General features: G+C 52.3%; 2 protein-coding genes across 2 annotated transcripts in view; both read right to left on the bottom strand.

The window, feature by feature from the left end:
* Positions 1–949: 949 nt before the first annotated feature.
* Positions 950–4,933, bottom strand: TM6SF2 (transmembrane 6 superfamily member 2). Its single transcript, XM_026038850.1, has 10 exons — positions 4,842–4,933; positions 3,974–4,077; positions 3,450–3,547; positions 2,832–2,935; positions 2,682–2,764; positions 2,480–2,604; positions 1,948–2,049; positions 1,779–1,871; positions 1,406–1,525; positions 950–1,153 (listed from the first exon to the last, which is right to left on the bottom strand). Exons 1-10 carry the CDS (start codon positions 4,931–4,933, stop codon positions 950–952), a joined length of 1,125 nt encoding a protein of 374 aa, XP_025894635.1.
* Positions 4,934–6,383: 1,450 nt separating this feature from the next.
* Positions 6,384–23,262, bottom strand: part of SUGP1 (SURP and G-patch domain containing 1) — an 18,023-nt gene continuing 1,144 nt past the window's right edge. The window contains exons 3-15 of the mRNA XM_026038794.1: positions 22,797–22,968; positions 22,279–22,382; positions 21,621–21,848; positions 20,450–20,573; positions 19,714–19,817; positions 18,143–18,266; positions 15,259–15,683; positions 10,508–10,614; positions 9,856–10,033; positions 9,493–9,599; positions 8,490–8,635; positions 7,693–7,822; positions 6,384–7,328 (exon numbers count right to left, since the gene is read on the bottom strand). Coding sequence (XP_025894579.1) covers positions 7,302–7,328; positions 7,693–7,822; positions 8,490–8,635; positions 9,493–9,599; positions 9,856–10,033; positions 10,508–10,614; positions 15,259–15,683; positions 18,143–18,266; positions 19,714–19,817; positions 20,450–20,573; positions 21,621–21,848; positions 22,279–22,382; positions 22,797–22,968 — 1,976 coding nt within the window. The 3' untranslated portion in view covers positions 6,384–7,301. The remainder of the gene's footprint in view (positions 7,329–7,692; positions 7,823–8,489; positions 8,636–9,492; positions 9,600–9,855; positions 10,034–10,507; positions 10,615–15,258; positions 15,684–18,142; positions 18,267–19,713; positions 19,818–20,449; positions 20,574–21,620; positions 21,849–22,278; positions 22,383–22,796; positions 22,969–23,262) is intronic.

Raw genomic sequence — 23,262 nt, 5'->3', positions numbered from 1 at the left:
GCTGCCGCGGCGGCTCCGCGCAGGGGGCGGCACCGGGAGCGCGGCCCGGGCCCGGCCCCGGCGCTGCGCACGGCGGCGCCTCGCCAAGGTCACCAGCCCAACGGGCTCGGTGCGACAGACCGGGCCGGGCGCTGCCCCCCCCGCCGCGGAAGGATGACGCGGGGGGGCAGGGACCGGCCCCTCCGTGCAGCTGGGACACGCGTGTGCACCCACCGAGACGGTGCCGGAACATGCACACGTGTGTCCTTGCACACGTGTGTGCAGATGCAGCACACGCTTGCACCCCTGTGTGCACCCTGCCCCCCTGTGCACCCTGCTGCACCCCCTATGCACCCATCTGCACCTCTGTGCACCCTCCTGCCCCCCTGTGCACCCTCCTGCCCCCCTGTGCACCGTCCCGTACCCCCATGCACCCACCTGCCCCCCTGTGCACCCTCCTGAACCTCTGTGCTCCCTCCTGCACCTCCATGCACCCTGCTGCACCCCTATTCATGTGCTTGCACCCTCGTGCACAACCTGCACCCTGTGCACCTGCCCTGCACTCCTATGCACCCTCCTGCCCCCCTGTGCACCCCTATGCACCCCTATGCACCCCTATGCCCCTGAGACGATGCTTCCCCAGGTTCCCCAACAGTGCCAAGGACACAGCAAGGGCGCAAGGAGCCGCGATCCCGTACGGAAAGGGATCAGGATGGTGGGAAGTGCACGGTGCGGTGGCACCCGTGACCACAAGGTCCCCGGCAGCAGCCCAGGCACGTGGGGGTTAAAAAGCCGCCCCCTTAGGGCATTTATTCTGTAAACACCGCTTTGCTCCGAGGTCCCATCCTCCCACGCACGTGTCCGGAGTGCAGCGCCCGCTCCCGCGGCGCCTCCGCCAGCATGGCAGAGCACGGGGACCCCGGGGGAGGCGCCGGGGGTCCCGGYGCCAGGGCAGGSGCAGCAGCGCCCGTCACTGGTGCTTCTTGCCGCGCGGGAGGCTGGCGGCGGCGGGCAGGAAGAACGCGGGGCGCCGCAGGCAGCGCAGCGCCAGCAGCTGCGGGCCCAGCGCGTAGAGCGCGTTGGCCGCCAGGAAGGTGCCGCGGGTGTCCTCGGGGGTCTGGTAGGGGAAGGGCGTGCGGCCGTGCAGCGAGGAGCCCACGTGGGYGAACTGCGCCTGCAGAGCACGGCGCGGCTCGTCACACGGGTGCCCGCGGGGCCCTCCTGTCCCMCTCCCCGTGCAGGTCCCAGCTCGGGACGGTGGCCGCCCGCTCCAGCCTATTTCTGTCTCACTCCTCCCCGGCTCCGTTCGGATCCACAGAGGGAAAAAACGTAATTATCGAGCTCGGGCATCGCCATGGAAACGGCTCCCGGAGGGATGGGCAGCTGGCAGCCCGGTGCTGGGTGCCCTCGGTCCCCCGGCGCTCACCTGGGCCATGGCGCCGGCCACCACCAGGCTCCAGTCAGGCACCCAGGCGCAGCCGGGCCGGAGCAGCCCGTAGATGGCCAGGCAGAAGAAGGGCAGCACGTAGAAGAGGTAGATCAGCATCTGGGCACACAGGGACACGGGGACGGCGTCACGGCAAGGCCACCCTGGGAAAGGCRGCTCTGCCGGGACAGGTGCCAGCGTCACCCACCGCCCACCCTGGGGACAAAGCCGTGTGGCCGCTGCGGGGACCAGGGCTGCTCCCAGCGGCTCCCTCGCCAGGGGACTCTGCGAGGTCCCCTGTGCCATAGGGGTCCCTGGTCCCCTTTCCATCAGGCCGCGGAGCTCCGCGGGGTCCCGGTGCCGCCGGCGTCACCTGCACTTTGGGGTAGGCGACGGGGTCGCGCAGGTACGGCTCGCGCTGGTAGATGTACTCGAAGCAGGAGTCGGCTGGACAGTCCAGGACCACCTGGGCGGGCAGAGCGCGGCGGTGGCGGGGGGGACACGGGCACCCTGAGCGTCCCCTCGGCATCCCCAGCGCTCACCATGCCTCTGAAGAAGGTGAACAGGGCGGCCAGGAGCAGCAGGACGATCAGCGCCGCGTCCTGCGGCCGCCGGTGCAGCCCCTTGCGCTGCTCCTCGGCCACCTGCGCCGGGGCAGAGCCGCCCCCGCTGCCGCTTCCCCGCGCGGGCAGCCGGAGCGCCGAGACCCGGGCCCGTGTCCCGCGTCCCTCATCCCGTGTCCTGTGTCCCGTGTCCCGCATATCCCCGTGTCCCGTGTCCCATTTCCTCTGTCCCGCATCCTGTGTCCCATGTCCTGCATCCCACGTCCCGTGTCCCATGTCTCCTGTCCCACATTCCGTGTCCCGCATCCCATGTCCTGTGTCCTGTGTCCTGTGTCTCATGTCCAAAGTCCCGTGTCCCATGTCCCGCATGCCACTTCCCGTGTCTTGTGTCCTGCATCCCATGCCCCATGTCTCATGTCTCGCATTCCGTGTCCCGCATCCCATGTCCTGTGTCCCGTGTCCCATGTCCCGTATCCCACGTCCCGTGTCCTGCATCCCGTGTGTGTCACACCTGGTCGGCCGTGAGCCCCGGCAGCGCCCGCGGCTGCTGGAAGAGCCGCCGGCCGGCCCAGACGGGCAGCGCCACGTAGGGCACGTTGAGCAGGACGGCGGCGCTCAGCTCCGAGCTGTGCTTCCCTGCGGGAGCAGCCGCCGCGCTCGGCACCACGGAGCAGCCCCGGGGCCCCCCGCCGCGCCGCCCCCCACCGCCGCACCTAGCAGGTTGCCGAGGAGGAAGACCACGATGCTCATCATCACGGAGCCCAGCCAGAAGAGCCCCAGGCTCCTGTAGCTCCTCCTGCGGGGACAGGGGGTGAGAGCGGGGCTCCCGCGTCCCCGCGCCGCGGCCGCCGCGCCGCCCTCACCTCTGGCTCATGGCCGCGAGCATGGCCAGGTAGAGGCCGTGGTGCACGGTGCCGTCCCAGTAGCAGAGGAGGATGCCGTGCGCCGTGCGCAGGAAGGGCTCGCCCTGCGGGAACGGCGGCGGCTGCGGCTCCCGGGAGAGCCGCTTCCCGGCCCGCGCCCCCGAGCGGGGAAAGGACGGGGCGAGAGGGAAAGGAGGGGTGCGAAAGGAGGGGTGGAAGGGGAGGGAAAGGAGGGGTGCAAGAGGGAAAGAAGGGATGGAAGGGGAAGGAAAGGAGGAATGGAAGGGGAAGGAAAGGAGGAATGGAAGGGAAGAAGTATGGGAGGAGAAGGAGAGACAGAGGGATGGAAGGATGGAGGGACAGAGGGAAGGAGGAATGAARGGGAGATGGAGAAATGGAGGGACAGAAGGATAGAGGGATGCAAGGAGAAGGAGGGATGGAGGGATGAATGGAGAGATAGGGGAATGGAGGGTTGGAGAGAAGGGGAGATGGAGAAATGGAGGGATGAAGGGACGGAAGGATGGAGGGAAGGAGGGATGGAGTCAGCGGCTGCTCCAGGGCGTGGGAGCTGCAGCCGTGGCTGAGCAGGGCCCCGCGGCGCCGGCCGGGCCTGGGTACCTCCCTCACGTAGAGCTCGGCGAAGCCGGAGATGAAGCCGTCCTCCTCCAGCGCGACCACGAGGTCCACGGCCGAGGCGAAGGAGAAGACCACGAACACTGCGGGCGGGAGCCGCGGGAGCCGCTCAGCTCCGTACAGCATCCCGAGAACCCCCGCTCTGCTCCTGGCACGTGGAGCATCCCAACACACGGAGCATCCCAACACACAGAGCATCCCAACACACGGAGCATCCCGACATGCAGAGCATCTTGGTGCACAGAGCATCCCGACACGGGGAGCATCCCAGCACGTGGAGCATCCCGGCGCATGGAGCATCCTGGCGCACAGAGCATCCCTACATGGGGAGCATCCCAACACATGGAGCACCCCGACACACAGAGCATCTCAGCACATGGAGCATCTCGGCACGCAGAGCATCCCAGTGCACAGAGCATCCCGGCACATGGAGCAYCCCGGCACATGGAGCRTCCYGGCACACAGAGCATCCCGACACATGGAGCATCCCGGTCCCGAGCGGCGCTCACCGCAGAACAGCGGGTCCTGCAAGCGGCTCCCTCCGCTCACGAAGGCGACGGAGACGAGGCCAGCGAGCACGAGGGTCCCCACGAGCACCAGCGCCGCGGGGCTGCTGCGAGGGGGACAGCCACGAGCCCCCGTCAGGGACCTACTCCCTAATGGGCATTTTTAGGTGGAATCACGAGGATTTGGCTCTCCCTTCTGAGGAGCGAGTGGCTCTTGGCTGATGCACTTCCATAGGACACCATGTAAATATATATCATATCGGCGTGTAAAGCGATTAGAAAGGGATTATAGGGAAAAACAAAACAAAATAAAGCAAAATAAATCATATTCTGAGCTGCTACAGTAAAAACACATTATTACTACTGGATAATTAATTGCTACGTGACTAATTGCTCCTGGAGAACAACGGATTCATGGCTCAAGTGCGGAACTTCCTGCTGGGAGCTGAGCAGAGCCTAAGGGCTGTTGGAGGGCTGGGCAGACCCAAGGGAAGGGACCGGGGGAAAAGCCAYGGAAAATCAGGAGTCCTGTGAGGGAAGTTATCAGGAGGCCGGGAATGCACTAATTCTGCAAGGAAGGCAGGGAAAACTGGCTAAAATACCTTAGTGTGTTCAGCGGTAAAGCAAGGCAGAACTGAGCACTAAGGGGATATAGAGGGCACAGCCGGCATCGGCATCGCCAGCGCTGCACGGGGCAATGAAAGAGGAGCAGCCTCGAGGCAGSATGGCGGGATTGGGAAGGCGAAAAGGCCACCCCGGAGATCTTCTCCATTGCCAGAGCCTTCATTCCTTCCGAGCTGCCCGGCACAAAGTGCTTCCCGCGGTGCCGAGCACTGTGTCCCATCCCGTCCCATCCCGTCCCGACACTCACTCTGCCAGGGCGGCCAGGCTGTTGCCGCCGAAGGCCACGGGGAAGGCGAGCAGGGCGAGGGCGAGCGCGCCCGGCACGGCCGGGAGCCGCATCCCAGAGCCGCCGCCGTCCGGAGCCGCCGTCGTCACCCGCGGACTTCGGCCCGTGCCGAGCAAACAGGCAGCGCCGCAGAGCGCCGCAGGCGGATAACGCGCCGGGAGCCGCGCGGGAAGGAGCGGGAGCTGCCGTGGCGAGGACGGAACCGGGCAGGAGCCGAGCGCTGGCTTTGATTTCCCCCTAATTCGGTGTGGAAGCTGTTAAGTACCAGGAAGAGCCGAGAGGACACGGTGCTTCCGACCTGCAGGAAAAGGGGGGAGCCGGTGAAAGGCACCGCTTCATGCAGGCCTGAAACAGGGAGTGGGAAGCGCTCCGAGGTGTCCGAGCGCGGCGGGGAGCTGGAGCCACCCTGTCCTCCTGCACCCGAGCCTCACCTCCCACCTGAATATTCCCGCCATGGTGGCGCAGGGAGAAGCCTGCCCTGGGAGGGCTCTGGGCGCCGCTCCCACCTTTCACCCGGCGCCCGCGCGCTCCCGCGCAGCTCCGGAGTCCGCCCTGCACTTTGCCCGCGGCTCCGGCTGCGCTCTTCCACAGCGGAGGCCCCTGTCCCTCGGCAGGAGCCGGAATAGGCACCAATAGACACCCATTAACAACCCTTTTCCACGCGGGAAGGGATCGGGGCTCTCCCAGCCCYCGGGTGCTGCTGCTGTAGGACCGTTTGGGTGCTCCGGTCCCCACCGCAGCATCGCCATCGTGGGTGGGAAGGACGCTTGTGCTCCATCGCGCTCACCTCCGTGCAGCTGGCAGGCCGCATTCCCGCCAGGAATAAGGGATTTACTCTTTGATCCAAAATAGCCCAACTTCAGTGACTGCAGCAGCCAGCGGGATGCAGCTTCCGAAGGCTCTTCTGAAAGCACCAGCACCGCTTTGTAGAGGAGGAAGGGGAGGAAGAGCAGGGGAGGAAGAGCAGGGGAGGAAGGGGAGGAAGAGCAGGGGAGGAGGAGGAGGAAGAGCAGGGGAGGAGGAGGAGGAGGAGGAAGAGCAGGGGAGGAGGAGGAGGAAGAGCAGGGGAGGAAGGGGAGGCAGCTCACACCGCAAGCAGGTCGCTCTTGCCTCACAGAGCATCCTTATTTATAGGAGAGCGCAAGGAAAACAGAGCGGCAGCGAGGAGCACGACCGCACGCACCGTGCAAAGGGAAGGGGCTCACGAGGACCCTGGGTGAAGCATTTCCCCATGAGGGCGCCGGGCTCCACCTCTGCATCCTGCTTTTCTCAAAACGACCCGTACTGAATTGATCCTTCCTGAACTGTTTGGAGTATTTTTATTGAAAGCAAAGCCATTTACTCTATGTCATTAAAAAAAGTTCACAAAAAAGAAACACGGGTCAAGGGGCAGGATTCTGGGACATGGACAGAAGAAAAACACCTGTAAAAAACAAAACAAACACACATACACACACATATATACACTCACACACAAAAGAAAAATGCTTCAAAATGATGGTAAGGAAAGAAAACTGGAGCACAGATCCCGGCCTATGAAATCCTATGGCAAGATCACTTTTTCCAACGATTCAGGAAAAAAAAAAAAAAAGGAACAGATRATTTTTATTTTATTTACAGAGTGGATGAAGAAAATGTATAGTTGCTGAGGTGTTTCATATGACAACAGAGTCCAAATTGCCTTAGATAAACTGTGKCCGAAGGCTTGGTTCTTCCTCACCCACATCCCTGGGAAGTGCTAGCAAGTCTCTCACTTYGCTAGGAAGCTGTGGGTGGACTTAGTGTTCAAGGATGGAGGAAATGGAGGAGGCTGCTGCCCCCGAAGCTGAAGGAGCCTCCCCTGGGCGCCTCGCTCCACGCACGGCAGAGGTAAATACAACGAGGCACTGGTTTTGCCATGGCAGCTGCAGGCCACACTAGAGACTTCACGTCAGCATCAGCACCCAGCTCTTCAAGGAAGAAACCCTCAGCAGGAGCCCCCAAAGTCAGGCCGGGGCCAGGCCCTTGTTGTATTTGCAATAAAAGACGAAGAGGGGGCAGCTCGAGCTGTGTGCCTCAACAGATGGATTCTGCGCAGAAAAAAAAACACGCATTCCTTGATAAACAACGTGGCACTGAGCTAGAAACAAAGGGAGTCCCTGAACTATCCCTGTTGYATCTTTGGTGCGACCCTTCTGCTCAGCAGGGCACCGAATAAACCCCCCATCACCTGCTCTCTGCTCAACACCTTGTTCCAGCACCGTTGTCATGACACTCGAGTGCGCTGCGAGTGGGCTCGAGGCCTCTCCTCCACGTGAGAGATGGTACTGGGACTTCAGTAAGCTTTACAATATTAGTAAATAAGGGAATAACAACGCAATTTCATAACATTTCACAGTAAAGTTACAACGGTTTTGGAAAGAGGCTGCCCCAAAAGCTCCATCAGTAGTAAGGTCGTCGTGGATTGTTCTGTGGGAGGGAATAACAAGAGAAAAATTCATCAAAATGGCTATTTTCACAGAGCAATGAGCATTTCAGCTTAACKACTACCCGAGAACACTAATAAAATGCAACATTTTGACACCGAAAGCTGAGATTTCCCACCAAAAATGACAAATGTTGCTTTCTAGGCCTGTTGGCATACTGAACATAACACAGGCTACCCCAAACTTGCAACCCTTTTGCAATCAGGAAAATGCTTATTCCAAACAAACCACGCTAGGATTCCAGGGCATTTAAGAGGAAAAGGGAATTGAACTAGAAAGGCTCCCATGCCTTGGAAGGGACGCATGGGAGTCTCGAAGGCCTTTGCCTGGTTTAGGGCTCGCCGTACCAAGGGATTTGGTCGGAAGCGGTAGGCCAGCATCATTCTCTTCCGGAATGCCTCGTACTCATCGTCCTCCTTGGTGAGCTCGGCCGGCCGATCGATGCCAAAACCAGCTCCATCCACGGCGGTGGTTCCCCTGTTGGGAAAGAAGGGATGAGGTTGCTCAGGAATGGGCCAGCTCAGCCTCCCCTTGACCAGAAATACCTGCTGTCTCAAAACAACAACCACGGGGCACTGGGGACCATCAGCAATCAGCAGAGCCAGCTGATAGTGAGGGGTTTATACTGTGGCCACGGCTCTACCTTCCCCTTCCGAACCAGGGACACTCGCTGTTGTTAGATGGAAGGAGTAATGTCAGCGTGTATTTGCTTAACCTTTTACCTGGGGGACAGGGAGCGAGCCCTGCTTTGGAGGGCTCCCTGCCGAGCCACGCTCTGACCGGCGGGTTGATCTTTGGCAGCCAGACGCGCTGATTTGTACCTCACTGATTGGAAGCGGACAGAGCGCTAAAGAAAGTGCCTCCTCCCACGCCTTTACTCCAGAATGGGAGAACACACCACGAAAATTGAAAGTAGAASCAATACTCCTGGCTCACACTGCAGCAAAGGAACAAACCTGGTTCTTTTGGGGAGCAGGTGGGGGGAACAAACAAAACCAGAAATGATTTTTCTCCTTTGCTGTGAAGATTCTATATTCTGCTCAAGTGATGAATTGCAGTCACATTCATTGCAGCTCCTTCCAAAGAACATCAATTTTTGGYGTAAGAGGAAAAGAAAGATCAATAGTGGAAGAACTCTGCTTACTTGCTGACTGGATTTTTAATCCCCTGTCCATCCGAGCCAAGTCCCTCGCCTTCCTTCCAGCCCATCTTCATCAGCATTTGATAACCTATGTTTTCCACGGTCAGTTTGAATTCTTTATATTCGGAATAATCTGGCTCACGGCCTTCCTGCACACAGACAAAAGGCACTGCTGATTAATTTGTGTACATTCATACATAAATACATACAAACAAGTGATCTCTGTGGGTSAGAGAAGGGGAGGAAGAATCAACTTCAGCTCCTGGAGGTGCCTGGCAAAGAGTTAGTAACTAGCAGGATTTCTTAGGATTCCATTCCTGCACCACAGAGTAGAAACCAGGTAAGTGCTGAAGTGCTGCACAGCCACACAAGCCTTATAAAAACCTGCAAGAAGCCGGGAATGTTACCATGAGATTAAGCTGAGAAATAATTCAGCTCCTGACTTTAAAGTTGCTCAGGCTTCAGCTACAATTCTTATTTAAACCAGGATCTCCAGGGAACCTCAGACCCCATGCTGGTTACAAGAAAACATTATCAGGGATGCCAGCATCAAGAAATTCTGCTGTTTAGCAAGAGTTGGCAGGTATGAAGAGCTTTGCATAAGCTTTTTGTAGGCTTTATACTTTACTGCAATTGTCTGGATAAAAATTCAAAAATTTCCTTGCTTGGCAGTAACAACCACTTATCCTAAACCACAACAGCAGACACATGGTGGGTAGTCTGAGAGGTTTGTCTATAATTTCAGCTACCCCCTCCGAAATCCTGTCCCAATAGTCTGTTCTCTAATTTGCTGTAGCTGTTTCTCTGTAAAGAGCAGAAAAATAACCCCTTCCTTCCTACAGGAGAGCTAACAGCTCCCACTGCCAGGGCATCCAGCAGCAGCTCAAGGCTCCAGGGGGACTGACTACCATGGAAGGGGCTGAAGATGCACGAGGTGTTTCCCTCCTTGCTAGCGGACCACTCTGAAGCATTGCCRCTGCACCCCAAGACATTTCTGCTATTTCACCTTCAGTGCCTTGAACGTCTCCATGAATTTCTCCAGCTCATCAGGGGGAAGAAAGTCTCCGATGAAATGCTTCCCTCTGCCCATCTGGGTCAGCTGCTCGGCCCACTCTGCACAAGACACGGAGCAGAGAAAACAGCAATTCTGCAGTGTTCTTCCATGGGAAATTTCGGCGAGCTTTGTGAAGGGTAAAGTGCCTCACGGGAATGCACGGATATCACCACTTTACAAGCAAGGAAACCAGGGCACAGAGCAAGGATCGGGAGACTCTAACTCCCTCTGTGACAGCGTGATCTCCGATGCCTCCCTCTGGAGGCCTTTGCACAAGAGCAGAGGGAGATGCTTGCCCAGCAGCTCTCCACACACCTCGTGTCTTGTCCATCTCCATGCGTCGCAGCTGATGCTCCCACGTGCCCAGCTCGTTGTCCACCTCTTCGTCGCTGTCATAGCCGTGCTGGTGCTGCTGAATCGCCTTCTCCCACATCATCTGCATCTCCTGCATAGCTCGCTTGTGTTTCATGATCATATCGTACATCTGCTGCATCTAAGGAGAGAGGAGCAAGAGCCCACGTAGGCAAGACAGCCAGTTTACAGGCAGCAGGGTCTGCCAGAGCCCCGTGGAGTTCTCCACTTCGTAACTGCCCTCGCGTCCCAGCAAAAGCCAGTTCTGCTCTTTCCACCACAGCTTGCACACATCCACCCACCCTCTCCCCACCTCTGCAGCTGCTCGTGTGCTGCTTTGGATGTGACAACACACCTTAGAGATCTGAGGTTTCAGGTTGGGAGGACAGCAATTGGCTGGTGTAATGCACATCCCCCAACGCCCAGTAAGCTATTTCTGCTGACTGCAGCATCACACGATTCTTAGGCGTTCAGCACAAATCCCAGAGATTTATTTGTTGGGCCATTGGGAAAACRTCTTTCCCATTTCCCTCTCTGTTTTCCCGTCTAACTCGGCCATGCTGCACTGTAATATGTTAGTGCACAAATGAATTTGGAGATCACTTCAGGACTTTACCTCCTGCTGCTCCTTCAGCTGCTTCTTCTGGGCCTCAGAGAGCTCCGTCACACCCACTAAACCAACCGGTTTCCCTTTTTCATAACCGAGACCCTTGAGGTCCTGAACTGAAATAAACACATGTTAAAAGATTTTCAAAAACCTGAGACAGGTGTTGATAGCAGAGAACCCCCATGACAAATCCCCTCATGAAGTTTCCCACTCATTTCGCAGGTCCAGCATTTAGTCATTTAACTGAAAAACAGGAACCCGGTAGAATCCAGGGAATGACARAGGCAGGAAACCCACCAGCAACGAGCTCAGACCATCCCCTCACTGTGGTCCAAGGTTGTGCTCATGCTCTTAGCGGACTCAACCCGTATCTCGTGTCCTTTGAGGTCAGGCTGCACGACAATCTGCTGCACCATCCACGCTCTAAAAATCATTTCTGCTCTCATCTTAATTCTCCTCACGAGGCTCCCTTACAGACCCCACTCATTGCAAAGAGTGACACTTAATTATTCAGACTTGAGTCAGGAGCTTATCTGAGCCTGTCAGCATATTGTCCAATCTCTGCACGTAAGCGTATGCTGATTACTACATAAACAGCAACTTCATTCAAAATGAAAAGCAAATGACCACATTAAAGACATGCACATTATGCTTCTTTGGAAGTTACCATTCCCCAAGGAGATTTTAATTTCTAGTCTACAGGCTCAAGAACAACATTGCCAGGGACGTTGGCCTCCACTTTCAAAGCGGGAGAGTTTTAAGTCTCAGCTTGAGAATCCCACTGATGCATCTTCCAATTTCTGCTGGGCCCCATTTGGAAGCGCCTCCTGTGGAATGATTTTGCTGCTGTATCAGATAAGGCCTGAAAGCAGATATTAAGATTATCTGGGCAGGGAACCTGCTGGTTTGAAACGAAGACACTTCACATTCTAGGGTCAGTGTCAAAAAAATGAAAACTGCCTATTTTTAATTGGTACATCATGGAAAAAAAAAGTAATGCCAACATCGCTGGAGCTAGAAATAGAGAGAATTGCCATGCAGACTGCCTTGCAAACGCATCTCATACATATCCAGCAGGACGCCAGCTCCCTTCTAAAGCACCTCAGCATTAGCATCCCAGCAGCTAAATATTTAAGAGATTGAAAGAAGACACAACTGCACTTGAAAGTGTGTTGCATTTTTCAATACAAAGAAAGCGATTTCTTCCTAACGACTGCCAAAGCCTCCATCTGCATGTGAGTCCAGACTACAGCTAAATGATGCTTCATTAATTATTCATCCTCTATTAATTATGAAGCCCAATAACAATAGGATCATTGTTCATGACACCAAATGTCTACCCAGCATGCTAATTATGCCCCAGGGGTTGTCCTCTCCCCCGGGCAGTTGATCTGAGCACTGCTCTTGGCCACGCACGTTGCGATGGGAAAGCAGCATTCCTGAAAAGCTCCGGCCTCCCAAGGAGGGCACAACAGAGTGCATCCTCCCTCCTGCACGCGGCCCGAGCCCCGGCTCATTCCCCGGGAGCCAGCTCTGCAGGAGCAGTTATGTAAAACACTGCAAGAGGGTTTCCGAGGGAAGGGCAGCAACYCCCAGCCCGGCCTGGCGCTGGGAAACGCGCTCCCAGCTCCCAAGGAGCAACAGCAAACAGAAAAATTAATCYATGCGTTATTGGTAAAAAGCCTCATTTCTGCCCCATAGAGAAAAGGGAGATCTGGAGATGGTTTTAATGAATATGCTAGAGCTGCTCCGTGTAAACCTTGCAGCAAATCTCACCCTAAGTTAGGCAGGACTGGGGCACCTGAGCGCCAGCCCTAGCCACAGATCCACCTCCCTCCTCAGGGCAGGAAAAGCCTTCTTGAACGCACCGAGGAAGACTCTGCCCTTCACGGAGGTCAGCAGCAACGTGGCTTCCTTCTGAATTGCATAAACGCCCCGGCACAGAGCCAGCCTGGCTCGAGAGGCCCCGCTGCCTGGTGCCTTGCCAGCAGATCGAACAAGCTTAAAGGAGAAAGGGAAGGATGGGGCAGCATCTTTTACCTCCCAGTATCTTCTGCCCCCCAGAAAAGGGAGCCCACTGCACTAACATGACATCTGGCTTGGCTCAATAGCGCRGAACCTGCAGACTTCATGACAATGTTGGAACAGCCACCGTGGAAAGGGAGCTGGGGGGGTATGGCGCAGTCTTGGCCAAACGGACAATATATCCAGGAAAAATTGAGAGAAAGAGCAAAGCTCCTCCCCAAGCCACATCTGAAATGCAAAGTCTCCTCACAAATAAGACCAGTCAAGGTATTTACATCAAAATGGATAATGAGATTTAAGTTCATTACATGAGGGTAGCAGCAGGCAAACACTAGGCAAAAGGTAAGATTTGCTTCTGAGTCTCTCGTTCAGCAGGCTTGGGAAAAAGCTGTTGTTTTGCACTATAAATTTTTTTCYTGAATGACATCAGCTTTGCTTACAGGGTTAATGGYGCAGTCTATCTGCAGCATTGGCAAAAGACTATGTGAAGGTTTATCCTTTACCCACATTCCCAAAGAGGAGCTTCTTATAACAGGAGTGAATGTCCTTTGAGGACAGCAGGAGAAATTTCAGTGCAGAAGAGTCTGATTTTTTTTTGCTTTATGGTCTGAAGATCATATTCAGGCAAAACAAATCAGACCCAGTCCAATCCAGGATTAAATTCCAGGATATTTTAATGATTTCTCTTCATCTTCCATTACTCCCTAGAACTCACTAATCACAATATCCCTGTTTATGTCCAAAAGGGCAACGCTTTCTCTTTTCTATGATACTGATTTCTTACTGTGTATAGACAGAGAAAATAAAGAAAGAAATAAAAAGGAGAGCAGTCCTCCGCTAAATCCAAAACAACTGATAACAACACAGAGCTAAAACTCAGATATTTAGGAATGAAAGCACAGTGTGCAACTCTAACCTTCCACAGGACCAGGGGTGTAATTTGGTATTCTGTTTACCTGTCAGAGATGTTAATTCTAGAAAGGGATTAGTTGATCTGAACTAATAAAAGAAACCTGCTCCCTGCAGAGTACTAACCATGCATTAATGGTTGATTTGATATGCCTGGAGAATTATTTGCTGTCCTTTTCTTCTACCTGACACAAAGCCATGCAGAAAGCGAGCACGAGCACAGCTAGCATGTCCCTTCTAATTAAGGGGAGGCCAAAAGGAAGAGCCAGGGGAGACTTCAGCAGGAAACATGCAGGAATGGGCACACGGAGAGCCTCGCAAGCCCCACTGCAGCGGGAGGCATTAAGACGAAATTTTATACTTGTTTTGCTAGTGCCTGCCCAGCTTCAGCATTTAAGCTTCATCATGGTCTGCAGGGAGGAAAGAAAGAAGTTAAAACTCTAGATGCACAAGATGAGGGAGCTGTTTGCATCTGGTTTACTAGAAGCAGCAGTTCAGGGTCAAATGAATGGGGCCTCCAGGTTGGTATCGTCTTGTACAAGTGAGATACAGGCAGAAGATTTCTATATAGGGCTGMAATCAGTAAACAGAGCTTCAAAATTACATGCAAGCTTCCCTTCATCTACATTTGAAGTGCTGCACGAGGCGACAGAGTCTTTCCCTCCTGACCTCTGCAGCAATCAGACACCACAGCACAGACAGACAACCCTACATCTTACCCAAGCTTAACAAAGCTGTCAATGTTTGAGCAATTATCTCCTCTCAAGCCCAAAAACCCACCGCCTTGGAGCAAGGAATCCTACAGACCGACTACAAGTTGAGAATTATCCGTGATCTCACCACCCTGCAGCTCAGAAAATGATATCTTCTTTTACATTATTCGCTTCACTTTGTCTGTTCTGCAATTGCTTTTTGAAAGAAGTCCTTACTGAGACAGGTATTTATTACTTTTCCTGCAACTCCGGCCTCATACCATTAATTCTCTCAGTTTGCCAACACCAACGACCTTATCTTGTGCCTCTTCTTTCTCCCTTTCACATCCTTTCCCCATACCACACTAATTGGGCAAAGGAATCACATACGCCCTCTTAAATGTCTGCACTTACCTGGTACCAAAACTGAGTCATCCAAGATGTGCCTCTCTGTCTACCTAATTACCCACCTGCACATGCACTGATGGGCCACAAGCGTTCAGCCTCAACTAGAAATGCCCAAAACRGAAGAATTATCTTTTAGTACTCAATTTGAGCTGCACCCCTTGGGTGACCTTGGCAGGAGAAGCAACAGGGGTATCAGTCTCAATGCTGGCAAGCACTGTGAACCCTGATAGTAATCAAATGAACTGAAAATGGTATAAATTTGCACCAGAAGTTAGACTTGCGTCYCCCCAGCAGCTAGGGAAACAGCTATTCCTGTCTAGCCTCCTGCTCAGTAAGACAGAAACACTGCCCGGGGATTTTACTCTGCCATTGGGAATAAGCAGAGTCAGCCTCTGAAATTTGTTTTCTGACAGTCTCTCTTTCCGAAGTAAAATAGCCCCAAATAGCATGGAAGCTGAGGCCGTAATGAGCTAGAGTCCAGCAGGTTTTTGGAGATAGCTGTAGAGCGATAAGATCCAGTCCCTGGTGTCAGCAAGATAAAGTGGTTTATCGGGGTTTCCAYCCCGGGAGAGTTAGCCGCTAGAGCAGGCTTGAAGATAGGGGACTGGTGACTGAGGAGATACAAGAGATAGGCTGGGTTTCCTGTTAGAACAGCCAGCTGGGCCAAGGCAGAGCACACTCCCAAAGGGAAACAGCAAATCAAGACTAATATAGAGACCTACTAACCTGAAAGTGGGGAAGGAGAACCATCCAGCTGCTGGACGAGCTGTGGGAGAGGCAAGTCMACCTTGTCTTCCTCAGGCCCCCACCTGCTCTTCCGCTTCTTTTTGGTAGCGCCGGCAGCAGTAGCTGTTGCAGCAGCAGTGGCTGYAGCTGTTGTTGTTGTCGTCGTTGCTTCTGTTGTAGTAGGGGCTGTTGTAGCTGTCTCGTTGGACGAAGACGGCGATGGTGAGGGCAAAGGGGAGGGCAAGGACGGGGGCAAGGAGGATAAGCACGACGGAGACGGCGTCGCCTCCGGAATGTTCTTCCTTTTGAGACTGGGTTCTGTGTGCAAGGCGGGGGCACACGCAGAGCTGGCTTTGGCCTTACGGAATTCCTCCAGTTTCTGGCGGTAATACTTGTAGCCTTTGCTGTTTGGCTCATATAAAAACCTAATGGGAAARAAAAAAAAGCAAAAGGTTTTGTAAAAAGAAAAAGGTTTTGCATGCAAGTCATATCCACAGGTTGACCTGTACCACAAATTGGTCAGGGCTTCCCCTTTCCCACAATTTGTGCTGGTAAAACCAGCCTTCCCACACACTTCCTTACTCTCCAGCACCATCCTGTGTATATGTCTGTGCAATGCAGGGCCCGGGCTGCCTGTGCAAAGCTGCAAGCCTTTAGGACCAGGAAGTGCATTTCCCATTCACAAGTGAGCCACAGCTATTTATGGTACCAAATAAACACACTTTACTAAAAAGGATCATGTTACATCCGTGGAAACGCAGGGCCCTCCCACGGAATACACTTGCTTCCCAGAAGAGTTTTGGAAAGACTGCAGGGGCTTCACAACACACCAGGTTCCAGCTAAAAAGACAAAAACAACTCCCTGCTCAGGTCTTACCAAAGAAAAAGCCAAACCACTGCCGAAAGAAACCGCTCCCACCCTCTGCTCGGCCTAGATGCCAAGACACGAGCAGCCCGTTTCTTTTTGCCACGATTCCTTCCTGCTGCCTCAAAACAAACATTGCCTCAGTCGCTGCCCCTTCCAGGAATAAGCATTTCTGACCTTTAAGTTGAAATAAAARTTCTTAGTATCTGTACTGAGACCATGAGCAATCCCTAGTCTGGAGGCTATATAGAAAAACACATTTGTAATAAACATGAGTGTATCTGGGGGGTCTTCTCCCCCACATTTAAATAAGCAGAAACTTTGTCTCTCCATAGCTCCTCTACAGCTTCCATTTTTAGAGGAGCAGTTTGATACTCAATACAGTCTCTTCTGTGCGAGCAGATGCTCTCCTGAGACAGCAGAAAGGGCTGTTGTCTGGTAAATCTAGTGCTGCGGTGATGCCACACGRGGCACAAGCATCGTCCTGATGGGAACTGCTTCGGGGTTGAGCCCAGGGCAAGACTGGACCYTCCCCAGGGAAAGCCTGAGGAAATSCAAGCAGGGGAGGTGGTGTTTCACCTGCTGGTGCTCAAGAGGGACCACCSGTGTGGTTTTAAGGAAATGCTTGAAGAACAAAGCAGCTCAAATCTTAGCACCTCTAATATTATTCACAATACAAGGCCATTAACCCAGAGGACTAGAAGAAAGCCAGTAAAATGCCAACARAAATAAGGCTTGCCAGTCTCACTTCCCTCCCAGAGAACACACCAAATAGTTTGTAAAAGCAGAAAAATGAAACATGCATGAGACCAAAGGGAGACATTAAACAGCTGTCAGCAAGCACTAAAGAGAACAATCCACCTCCARCAGGCTGAGAAAGATTTTTCCAAAGGGGGAGCTAAAGCTACAGGCCCTACCTGCATGTTAGTGAAGATGCTGCACAAAGAGCAGCCCAGGGACTTRATCAGACAGCAGAAGTGAGAATGAGTGGTGGCTGGGGGCCCACAGCAAACATCAGYTGCAGGGAGCAGCATAAAGGTTGGAATTATACTCGTACATTGCAAYAGAAAGGAGGTGAGAAGGAAAGTGTAAATTCATTTTAGGGAAAGCTGTCACTGGAGGTGAAACACCAGCCAGCCTCTTTTAAAACCACCACTCTTTCACAAGGCCTTGGGCTTGGCCAGCCAAAAGGAGCATCTTACACTAAAGAGTGACAAGAATGGTGGCTCTACCACCTTGCAAAGTGGTTGTGCTGTGGAGCAAATAACACTCCTGGCACAAGCCACCGGCTGCTATGAATAATGAATGACACATTTGGMTGTGAAACAGATAAATGGAAAAGTGCCCCTGACCCTGTTCTGAGCTCACAGAGACATCCAGGCAAGACTCCGGCTTAAGAGATCAAAACCAAGTAGACAAAAAGCAAATTAAAAGGGCAATGCAGAGGTAACAAACTAATCAGCTGATTGCAGGACAGGCCTCCAGCTCTATGTTTTGTAGTAAAAGTTTAAATAAATATGTATTCATTCTTTGTAAATAAAAAAGGCCTGTAGCAGGGTGATCCAGAAAGGGTAACATGATCACGCAGGAACCTTTTATGTGACAAGCAGCATAAAAATGTACCATGGAAACAGTTGTGAGAGAGGGATATCAAGACAGGCAGATGCAATTTCAAAGTAACAACGGGGAGAGCTGGACAAGAGAGGAACATAATCCAAAAGAACTCAGCTTCAAACACACACCGTATGCTTACAAGTTAGTTCAGCAGGGTTAACTGCACATTTCTTTGTTCTCTTCCTAGCTCTGACACTGATTTTCTTTGTGGCTCTGGATAAATCGCTTCCTCTCCCTGCATCTTGGTTCAAGCCATGAAGCTTAATTAATGCTTGCAAAGCTACCTCAGAAACAGCTTGGAATTGCAAGATGAGTTCAGATTTACGAGTTTGCCTATTATTTTCTTTAACTAAAATGCCCAACAAGCTCCCTCCCATGACACTCAGCTGCAGGTTTCCTCCTTACCTGAAAGCATGGTTCTCTCGGTTGTTCTGCAAGGCAATAGCTTCCACCTCAGGGCCCCCGGCTGCTATGAACCTGGCCAGTTTCTCAGCAAAGTTCTTTGTCTCTTCATCCTCTGGGGGTGAAACTTTAAGCAGGCTGTCAGTACTGGGCCCAACTCACACAAGCAACAGTCATAGCCTATCTGTTCTAAGAACCCCAAGAGCAGAATAAGGGCAAAAGGTCGAGTTTATTTTTTAGAAACATTAGACATAAACAGTCAAAGCACTTATAATCATAAGAACATGATATTGCATAAAGTAACACAACTTTGTAATCAGTTCTCTCTCTTCACATTTCTCTCTGCTTGCAGAGGAAGCCTGCTTCTTCCTCGTGTTAGGCTGTTTTCCATAGCATTACCCCTTAGTACGCTCAGTGGCCTCTGGTTTAAAATATTTGCCGCTGAAATTAGAGGCAAAAATGGGAAGGATGTAGAAAAAGTGACAAACTAATAATGTACAGTAATCCCAGCTGTGCCTACTTGCCACTAGGCACCTCCCCACCTTTTCAGGGAGGGGTTGTAGGACAAAAACTCTCCCTGGAATAACCCCAATCCTCACCTGGAAGCAGTGGTTACTGCAGCCTTAGTCCAAAGACACAGAGACATTAAGTTTTCCAGCATATTTCATGCTTATAAGGAGCCGGGAAAATACGTTATTTAACCAGACAGCCTTATAGGACATTTGCTACCTGCACTCTCCCAGTACGCCAGCGTCCTGGCACAGGAGCAGGAGGCAGAAGACATGATTATAAACAAGTCATACCCTTTCCTTGCTTCAAAACTCCACACCTGTAAAGTATGGATAATACTGCTTAGCTTCCCAACTGTTTTAACAGTCGGCTGATAGTGGTAACAAGCTCCTTCAGCCTGCAGTCTGTTGAATCACAAGTTGTTTGAGCTGTGAACTTATCAGCAGGACCGTCTTCAAAAACAGCCTTCTGTCTAACACAGTTAACCAGGGTCTGCACCCACAATACCCATTTTCTGGCAAATCAGCCACTTCTGCTGCTTCTCCACCTGAAGCCAGAGCCTCTCCATTTGCAAGGATTGTGCAAAGCAGGACTCAAAACAGCCCCAAAGAGAAGACAAAAGCTTCAGGAAAAGAGCAGGACAGTTTTCATTGATAACAAATCAAATTAGAATATCAAGAAAAAGCACTTTTACTCAATGTATTTTCAGGACAGAAGTGTATTTTCCAACACACAGACAATGGAGAAATGTTTTCCTTTTGGTTCACTTTAAGTATTCTGGAGCAAACCAGGAAAACTTCTTTCATGAGCCTGTCACGAGCATGACATAGTGCCCCGCAGGCATGAGAAACCATCACTTGGGCACCAGAGTTTGATGCTGTAGTATCAAAATCTCCTTCCATTTGTGACTTTTTGAAATTTTATTTACAGGTAATAGGCTGTCAGTCAAATATCCCCCTCATTGTTTCCAAAACAGACCAAACAAGCAGTTACAGAGAGAGTGAAGAAAGTACCAGTAATTTCTTAATTCATGGACTGTTTTCCAAATCCCCAGGTTTAGTTACCTTTCTCCGAAGAGGATGCCTGAGAACTTTGATTCTCTTTTCTTATCTCTGCCACTTTCTTTCTGTAGTAAAGGAATTCTCTGCTGTTCTTATCATGTAAGAACCTAAGGGCAAGGGTGTGGGGAATGAAGGAAAAAAGGGTGGAAAATATGCATCAGCAACAGCTCTACACAAATATTGATACTCTGAGATGTATATAACTCAAGAGACTAGAAAGAAATAGAAGATAAATTACACAGAAGGCATTTAGAACATGAATTATAAATGCTTTAGTATATATAAATGCACTTAGCTCTGATCTAAAATCTCACATCCAAATGTTTTCTGTTATTTGACTGAGGAAACATTCTATGCGTCTCCCCTTCTCATATAGGGGCGAATCTCATGTCCACAGCCGCACAGCGGATTGATGGCAGAGGAGACACATCAGCCTGGAGACCCAGCCCAGTATGCTCAAACGCTGCACGACGCAGCGTGCACAGCCAAATCCCCAACTTTTATTCTTAGTCCTGCTAACTGATCTGTATCCTCAGCAACACCACAGTCCTCCCTTCTGCCTCATTTTCCCCAAAGTGAAGACAATTATTTGCAGCAGATTTGGAATCCACTAGAGGATAATTAAACCAAAAGACCCCTAAGACCTGCATATGGGTCTTGTAAGTACTGTATACGTACTATGCCTCCTACAAAGAGCCAGTGTGCTGCTTTGGAACACGAGAGTTATTGCCACACTTACGAAAAAGCTGGGTTATCCTTGTAATCTTCCATAGCGACCTTCTCTAATTCTGGTCCCCCTTCAGCCACGAACCTAGCCAGCTTTTCCACCACTTGTCGGGTCTCCGCATCCTCTGGGGGTAAAACTTTAAGCAGGCTGTCAGTACTGGGGTTCAACTCACACACCAAACAGGCAACAGGTACATTACTTCTACGAACCACAGAGGCAGACAAAAGTAGAACGGGGATGGGAAGAGAGAGGATGAAATGGGGGAACCAGTCTTACATAGCTGTACAAATTACAATTCCTCGGTTACCATCAGTCTCTACACTCCCCTTCTAGAAACCAAATTGTCTAACTAGATTTTCCACCACCCAGAAAAGCCTAAGATCTGGATTACCAAAACTTAGGTACAACTTCACTTTGCTTCTGACAATTGTACTCCACATAAAACACAGGGTGACAAGGGAGCAGGAGTCTGGACTGATTTTTAATAAATCATGGAAGARTGCAGACTGCAGGCCCCGAGGCATCACTCATGCTGCATCCAGACACCAGAGGCAGCTGGAGCAGCTGCACATCCAGCCCTTCCTCTGCAGCTTCCTTCCTCAGCCCTCACTTGGAGCAAATCCCAAAGATCCGGGCTGCAAGAAACTGCACTTTGGTTTCTGTGCCAAGAAAGGACCCACTAACACCCATCGTATCTCATGTAATGCACAGTCGGTGGGGACTAAACACGTTTGCTTAGACAAAAACGTTTTGGATAAGGTGCTGAACACAGGGCACGCAGGAGGAGTCGTGTGCGCTATTCTAGGCTAAGTGTGAACCCGGGACCTGCAAGTTGAAGAGCCACCGCGTGTCTCGGCCCCCTGCAGCTAAGGGACACACTGCAGTGTGCTTCACACTCACGTGCACGCTTGCTAAGATTGAGATTTTATGAATTCCCATCAGAAAYAGCTAAACTTTAAAAAATACATATATAATGAAAGGACACAAGGCTTTCTATTACTTATTTACCACCTCCAAYCTGATTTTATACCTGATTAAAATACACACACAAAAGAAATAGGTCATTAATCAAACAAGCCTTGCAGCATCCTAGCCTATCACATTCAGAGAAACCCAGCTGTCTAAACCCCACCGCCTGGATATACGAGCCCATAAAAGCAGCAGAGCACAAGACGTCATTTACCTTTAATTTCCAACCACTGCTCATAATCCTCCTCCTCCTCTTCATCGGGCGACTGAAATACACTGAGGCGGTTAACGACCGGGGGCTGTTTGGAATGGGAGTAGTTCTTCACCTGGTGCAGCATGCTGTTGAGGACCTGCCCAGGGCGCTTCCCAAACACCATAGGTTTCTTCCCAACATTTGATGCGGAAGCGTTTGCCGGGTTATTAGCAGAACTTGGGGGAGGTTCTTCAAAAAGAACGAGGGGAAAATAATTCCTACACATCCTTTCTGTTTTAAACTCAGGTTACAAAGAACAGGCAGTAACAACAGCTGCAACGGGCARTTATTTTAAGAGCAAGTTAAAGACACTGACTGGTAAAAGCTGCGTAGCTAAGTGAAATTTAGGATGATTTCTTTCCAAGTGGAAATTCAAGGTAGAAAAGAGATGCTTTTCTTTATGGCACCCCTTGATGGCAAAAGGACAAACCTCCTTAGCACGTATGGCCTCCAAGAAAGATTCCAATCCAAATTTAAATGGGATCACCACTGTTTTAGAAACTAGTCATACTAGTGACAGCTCACAGATGAGTTCCAATGGGAACATATAGGGAGGCAGCTCATACAAGGCCAGTATCGTCAAGAGAACAAGGCCCCTGTTGCTCCGAAGTTGACCTACCAGCACTTGACTTTTCCTTCTGCAGCTTGAGAAACTGCTGGAGGAAACTGCCATCATTAACAAACTTGTTGGAAACAGAGGCTTCGTTTTCAGAACCTTCATCTCTAAATAGGAAAAAGAAAAGCAGGTGATGGTACTCCATGCCTTCCCCCATGCCCTTGTACACTTATTCTGGCCAGAAAACAAGATGTGCACCAGCGTTCACTGATCTCTCTCTCATTTAATGCTGAAAATACAGCCAGCTTTTTGGAGACATGAGAACACTGAGCTTGCTGCTTAGCACGTTTACCCCCGCTCTCCTCCTCGCTCCCACACTGGAACAGGATCAGGAGTGTCACGATGCTCCTGTGCATCCAGGCAAGCATTTAACCGGAGAACTCCGCCAAACCTGACCTATCATCGCTTAATTATCAATTACTGGAGCCTCCAAGAGCGGGACCTCCAAAAAACTCGCCCGTGGGATGGAGCTGGACCCGCTCTGCGGCAGCTAAGCCGGCTCCTAAGCGGAGCGCACGTACTCTCCGAGCAGGGGCAGCTGCGGGAGGCCCAGGTAGCTYTGCCTCGCCTGCTGCTCCAGCCGCGCCTCGATCTCCCGCTTCTTCTGCGCGATCAGCTCCTCCTGCTGCAGGATGTTCGCGCTGCTCTTGGCCGACTTGGGCTGCGCCACCCCGAACCAGCGGCTGGTCTTGCCTGAGGAGCAAAGGGGCCGGCCGGGAGGACGGGGCTCCTTTCGGGGCTCCCGTTGAGGGGGGATGTGGGAGGAGGGGGCTCCTTTCGGGGTCCTGTTGGGGGGGCAGGAGGAGGGGGCTCCTTCGTGGGGGGGCAGGATGCAGGGCGGGAGGGGGTCTCTGCTCCAGGGACGAAGCGGGGGGCGGGGGCTCGGGCTCCTCTCTTGGCGGGAGGGGGAGGAGGTTCAGGCCCGGGCCTCGAGCAGCTGCCGCCGCCGGGAGGGGGAACCGGACCGGGAGGGGGAACCGGACCGGG

The sequence above is a fragment of the Nothoprocta perdicaria genome, unplaced genomic scaffold (assembly GCF_003342845.1).
Source record: "Nothoprocta perdicaria isolate Ctin4 unplaced genomic scaffold, notPer1 scaffold_218, whole genome shotgun sequence".
Taxonomy (NCBI): domain Eukaryota; kingdom Metazoa; phylum Chordata; class Aves; order Tinamiformes; family Tinamidae; genus Nothoprocta; species Nothoprocta perdicaria.
The sequence above is the reverse complement of the archived record's forward strand: the minus strand, read 5'-3'. Positions and strand labels throughout refer to the sequence as shown.